At 50.2% G+C, this 6,342-nt stretch overlaps 1 protein-coding gene across 2 annotated transcripts in view; it reads right to left on the bottom strand.

Moving 5' to 3' along the window:
- Nucleotides 1-6,342, bottom strand: part of ASCC2 (activating signal cointegrator 1 complex subunit 2) — a 21,933-nt gene that overhangs the window by 14,156 nt on the left and 1,435 nt on the right. Inside the window, exons 3-7 of one of the 2 annotated variants that reach the window (XM_010145437.1) lie at nucleotides 5,662-5,832; nucleotides 3,950-4,079; nucleotides 2,023-2,090; nucleotides 503-613; nucleotides 1-33 (exon numbers count right to left, since the gene is read on the bottom strand). In XM_010145437.1, the coding sequence (XP_010143739.1) occupies nucleotides 1-33; nucleotides 503-613; nucleotides 2,023-2,090; nucleotides 3,950-4,079; nucleotides 5,662-5,832 (513 nt within the window). The remainder of the gene's footprint in view (nucleotides 34-502; nucleotides 614-2,022; nucleotides 2,091-3,949; nucleotides 4,080-5,661; nucleotides 5,833-6,342) is intronic. The other variant, XM_010145438.1, reaches the window with a different exon arrangement.

Raw genomic sequence — 6,342 nt, 5'->3', positions numbered from 1 at the left:
GTCGCACAAGTACAGCACGATGTCCTTCAGCTCCTGAGAGAGAAAGGGCGATTACTGGGAGAAAACCTGCACCATTTTCCTAGGACCATGGTGTAACTCACTAAGCACCCAGCACAAAACCCCCTCTTAACTAACTACAGTACACTGTTGTTAAACATTTCTGAAGAGAACAATCAACTCTGATCCCTGTCAGGGTTACGTGGAAGTTTCAGATACTCTGTTCCATTACTGATGAGCTGGGGAAGTGGAAAAGAGGCCAGGTTTCAAAAGAACCCCGGATACAATGGACGTGGTTGAAATGCACACGAGCAAAGCAACCAGCTCACGGCGGAAAGGCTTTATCATCAAGTCATATGCCAAACACAGAAACAATGACATGGAACCACGTGCTCTAAGAACCACCAGTATTTGGGAACAGAATGACCCTCTGTGGTCTTGCTGCTCCACGGGCTGTTCAGGCTGCAAGACAACAAAAGGAAAGTGCCAGGAGCAACAGTCCTACCTGGAGGGGCATGTTCCCCGGAGTCACGTGTACTTTTTCTTCCAGTTTCTGGGGCTCAGCAGAGGCTCCTTCACACTGCAGCCCACACTTATGCAAAATATTGTTGAACACCTACATCAAGAGAAGAGAACAGTGTGAAAACAGACAGGAGAAAGCAGTGGGACGCGCTTTATCTTGTTAACAATCACTGCTACGATCACGTACGCAACGTGGACCATTCCCACACAGCCCGGAGCTGTGTGAGGTGAAAGCTGTGACAGACTCTTGCAGGAAAGGCCACATCTCATTCTGAAACTCCCAAACAACTTGCACGTAATTGAAGAGCAACTACATATAGCTGTGGTGCCGAGCTAACCCCAAATCCACCAGCAAGGCCAGCACTGGGAGGCCACCCGGGATCCCTGTGTGCAAAGGAGGAGTGGGACAACTGGGAAGTAACCTCCACCTCCTGCTGGTGAGCTACTCCCAAAGCCTTCCTCACTGAGGTGAGCAGGGCAGAGCTTGTGCTTTTGTTTAGGAACAAAGAAGCTGAGGAGAAGCTGATAGAATCAGATTCTGGATGGCCAAGAGCCTTGGGGTTAAGATTGTTGTTCTACAGGGCACAGAAGCTCCTAAACCTGCACAGGTGCCAACTCAGTGATGGTGAAGCACAGAAGAGTCGTATGGATCAGTCATGACGGGTCTTGGTTCTGCAGAGAAACTGCTCTGACACGGTACATCACAAAGAGCACACGGAATCTCTGCTCTCCTTCCCAGAACTCCTCTGAAGGTTTGATGTTGCACCCTACAATATTTGTCAAACGCAGTATCACCTCTGAGATTTACCTCTAACAGACAGAAAAACCCAGAAGAACGTGGCCTTTCCAAAAGTTGAGTGACATTACAGGTGTCTTGGGGCAAAGGGTTTGTTTAGTTTTGTGCATAGGTGAGCTTTGTGAGGAGATAAGCATGGCATTTTCAGCCATGTAAAGATCTCGAGACACTTGATTCCCCCAGGTTAAATGTGAATCCTGCTTACTCAGTCCAAGGGATACAGAAACCAGTTTTAAAAAACAAAAGTTAAGGCACAGAGAGGAGCTAAACACCTTTTGTATGGTACCAACACATCCCCTCCATCAGGTTTTCATTCACCCCTGAGAGCCCGCAGGGTTAATGCTATAACCCTTTCTACTCTGTCAAGCCTGAGCTACCTCTCATAGTCTCTGTTTTGTTGTTTTGATGCTTCCCCTGCTTGGGCAGCAGGGTGGAGGTGGGATACACAGAATACTTTTGAACTGCCTAACGAGAATTCCTTGACATTAACTACAGAGAAGGCCAGAAGCTGAAGGAAGGTCATAGGAAAGAGTCGTCACTAGGTTTAGATAAAGGTTCAAAACCCACCTGACACACACAGCATCACCTGGAGAGAGTGAGCAACAGCAGACACAGCCTGCCTGCCTTGAGCACGGCTGCTCCCCTCCACCCCGAGCCATGCCCGTTCCCAGCAGAAATCGAGCCCTTGCCAAGCAGGACAGCAGTACCTGGAGGACAGTGGGCAGCGTCTCGTCGAGGTCACCGAAGTAACTTGGTTGCTGAGTGAAGATATTTTCTGAGAAGAGAGGGGGAAGGAGACCATGGCCCGTGAGATCAGACGCTCGTGCCAACGAGCCTATTTGCACCGCAAGATGTACCTGTGCTACTGCTGGCACTCCCTCCAGATACAGCTAACACCCAGCGAGGACCCGGGCACCGGCTCACTTAACACGTGCCCAGGGCCCACGCCGGTAAAACCGGCCCGTCAGCTCCCCACTGCAACCGGAGCACTGGTAGTGAGCATATGCTCATCAGAGCAGAGCAAGTGCAAGGCTGGCTGATTCACGGCCCGCAGGCTGAATCAATGAATAATGCAAATACTATCACTAAACATTCCTGGTTCCTTTATTTGACAACTGGAGTTGACTTTTAATTACTGATAACAGTTCAGCACACGCTGGAAAATGTTCTGCGGAATATTTCTTAAAGGTAATGAGGCTTTAGTAATACCTGCTGTTATATCACTCAGACTTCATTATCTTCACAAACTACTCTGCTGAGTAATGGCGCACCATAAATCCTCACCGAGTAAGCACAGAGGCTCCCTATTTTCCTGTGAATTACTGTTTAGATGAGGAAAATTAAGAGTTCCCCAGCAAGGACAGAGCGTGGGTAAGAGTTATGAGACAGGTGTCAGAAAAATTTACACCCTGAGAGGAAGCTGAAGTTTATCAAGTTGCGAATTACCCAGCAGAACTGCTCTCGCCATCGCTGCCACAATGTAATGCAAATAATCAGGTGAGGAAATGGCTGGTCCCTTCCGTGCAGCGTTACTGTGTTGCACGTTGTGTATCATTCACATGAAGTCTCACACACTTAGGTCTTTGTCGGAATATTTTAAGACCCAGATAATCTAAACTCCCCATCTGAAAGAGAACGATCTTGTCACGCCTTCTTTCCACCTCTGAGTCTTGATAGATGAATTTACAGCGGAAAAAGGATAAAGGGATTAAAACCCACAAAGGTCTATCTAAGCTTTTCTGATCTGGAAATTTGGCTGCATCGCACTATCTCCAAGTCTCCTCACGTCAGTCAGCTTGGAAATGAGACTGAAACAGCTCCAAAAGAAAGAAAGACATTTCCTTGCACAAACTGCAGACAAAGCGGGTTAGAAGTGAGGCAGAGCTCACTTAACCCAAGGTCAGGGACTCTTCGAGCCGTGCTCAGGTGGATATTAAGGATCACAAGCGGTTCCCTTGTGAAGGGAGACGCTAAACCAATACACCCTGTCTCCATCACGCAGGTTCCAGCATCCAAGGCTGAGACATTACTTAACATGCACTTGCCACTAGGATTATCCGTACAGACACGGGGAAATCCAGGGACAAGCACTGCGTGAGCCTTGCTCTGAAGCGCTCTGTGGGTTGGAGGCACTATATAAATCCATGTCTGCATTCCAATTGCAAGTTTTCCCATGTCACAGACCAGCGATTACCTCATTACACACCTCTCTTGGCTCCCAATTCTGGGAAGAAAAGCATTCACACGAGCAGTTGGACTGTGCCCCATCTCCTAACCCTCCTCCTGCCCTGCCCAGGAATTGTCTGCCCTTTCCCATCAATACCAGGATTTTACAGAGCCCCTGTGGACCTCTTACAGTGGCTGAGGACACGTTTACTTGCCATGGGAAACAACGGCTGAGGTTGCGAGCCCAGCTGGGGACAGCTGAGCAGCAGGACGCAAAGCTTTCCTTAACAGGAATGAAGTTTGGCAGAGAAAAGGAAGTAACCTAATCTAGAAATTACAGATCCTAGCTGCTCCTGAACAGTTCATTTTCAGAGCAGTAACACTGGTATAAAACCCCGCGTGTCATTTGTCAGTACATGAGTAAGCAAAAGCCTAAATGCACCAGGTTGTTCCTTGGCTTTAACTAACCAATCATCTTCTGCAGCAGGAGTCCGTTTCCTTTCCCAAAAAGCACACAGAGGTCCAGAATCTTTGGGATGTCAAACAGGAAGTTATTGTAAATAATTTCTCCAAAGACAGAGGGCGTGATAAAATGATCCTACAATGGAAAAAAAAAAAAAAGTATTTTAAAGGATAACCCATATCTGACCCTGCAGGAACTCCAGCGTCACAGTCACACCCGTAAAAACATCTCTCAAAGGTGTGTTAAGGATCTTGTTTCACAGAGGGCAGCAACTCTGCTCGTACCAGCTCCTGCGGAACCCTCTGTCCCCGCATACCCAGCTGTAGGCATTGCCACCGCAGCCTCCTCCCTGCTTGCAGGGTCAGGCTGCACCGTGAGGTGAACCAATCGACCTAAGCGTTCCTACCGTTCATTCAGTTCCCAGCCCTGGCTCACGACACGGCCAAACAAACAGCTGAGCTGACACAGGCGGCTTGGCTCAGGAGCAGGAGCGAGTCATCAGGTACAATGGCACTGAGAAAATACCTGTGAGATCACGGCCGGAGGTTACTGGTACCCGAGACGAGCGGAACTGAGGCACCAAAGACAACTGCAGCAGTGACGAGAGGCAAGAAAACCCCGGGCCTGCAGCTCTGTATCCTGGCTGCAGCTCGTGACAGGGAATGAATTCGTTCTAAAAATCTAGATGGCAAAAATTCCGTTGCCTTCGACACTGAGAAACAAACAAGCCGAAATGTATTGGCGATTTTCAGAAGCTAAATTTGCCTACAACAGCAAATGCTTCCCCTGACGGTGAAGGGCAGCAGGCACGTTGTCCCTACAGAGGGACGGGGCTTTGTGCAGGCTGGGTTCGGTTTCTAGAACTCCGGCTGCCTGCCTGCCAACAGACTATTCTTTCTCTTCAAAGTGCTCAATGATCAAATGGTTCCGACTGCTCGACTGCCTCACTGGAGTGGCAAGATGTAATCAGCTGCTGGAATAAAAGACACCATAGAGGTGTCAAGTCCTCCTGCTGAGGAGGTGCCAGCTGCAGGCTCTGCCATCCCTCCTGCCTGTTCTGGGCCCAGTCCTCCAACTCCCCCTCCCAGACCTTTCCTCCAAACGTCCTGAATGTCACCACTGCGATAATCAAAAGCATCAACACACCCTGAACCAACGCGGGTACCAAGAGAGGAATGGCCAAAACACACGGTGCCTCCCGCATCCCGCCCGAAGGCCTTGGGGACATTCCTGGGCTCCTCATGGGAGCTGCACTCCCACAGTTAGGGCTGGGCACGTCTTTCAATGACGATGCCAAGAGAACAGTCATTTAGAGCCATTTCACTGTGCATCCAAAACTGGGGGAAAGTTCAAGGAGAGCCAAGCGTTGGTCCGGATCACACAACACCGCACGCACAGCGGCACTGAGGGAGCGAACGCTCAGCTCCTGGTGGCCTGAAGAGCAGCTGTACACAGGCCAACCAGCTCTTTCTGGTGATGCATCATACCCCTGCGCACAGCTAACCTGCCATTACCTAGCTGATTGCCTGGATCTCCTGCCCAAGGAATCCCTGCATAGCTCAGATACTTCGGCTCTGAGTGGTCACCTTACGGAGAAACAGGCTGACAGACACAGCCGGGGAGAGGAACGGAGCAAGCACGCAATGAAGAAACACGATGAATTTCTCCAGTGGTCTTTTTTCCTGAGTTATACAGCCCAGAGCAGAGAAATACTTACCTTGGACTCCTTGTGAGTGGACATTCGGAGGAACGTCAGGAAGACGCTCCGATGGAGACGTCTCTGCATGTTGCTCACCTCCGGATGGCAATCCCACAACACATCAAACTTGCGAGGGGCAGAGCACAGGTAGGAATCCAGGCACTTCTGAAGAGTCTCATCAAAGATGACCTTAAACAGCAAAAGACAAGAAAAGAGATAGAAGGGAATGTCACATGTTCATAGGTTGCATTCACGGGCAGCCCAGTTAAACTGAAAAGCAATCAAAAAATATTCGAGAGTGCTAAAAGAACTCATATACACATTAGTTTTGGCCCCTCACTGCCAGAAGGGCATTGAGGGGCTGCAGCGTGTCCAGAGAAGGGCAGTGGAGCTGGAGCAGGGTCTGGAGCACAATGTGCTGAGGAGCGGCTGAGGGACCTGGGGGGGTTGAGCCTGGAGCAAAGGAGGCTCCGGGGAGACCTTCTGGCTCTGACAACTCCCTGACAGGAGGCTGCAGCGAGGTGGGGGTCGGTCTCTTCTCCCCAGGAACAAGTGACAGGATCAGAGGAACCGGCCTCCAGCTGTGCCAGGGGAGGTTGAGGTTGTCCCTGAGGAACAATCTCTGTCCCGCTGGGGTTGTGCAGGCGTGTCGCAGGCTGCCCAGGGCAGTGGTGGAGTCCCCATCCCTGGAGGGGTTTC

This window comes from Buceros rhinoceros, unplaced genomic scaffold, assembly GCF_000710305.1.
Source record: "Buceros rhinoceros silvestris isolate BGI_N320 unplaced genomic scaffold, ASM71030v1 scaffold18611, whole genome shotgun sequence".
Classification (NCBI taxonomy): domain Eukaryota; kingdom Metazoa; phylum Chordata; class Aves; order Bucerotiformes; family Bucerotidae; genus Buceros; species Buceros rhinoceros.
This window is presented reverse-complemented; position numbering and strand designations above follow the sequence as displayed.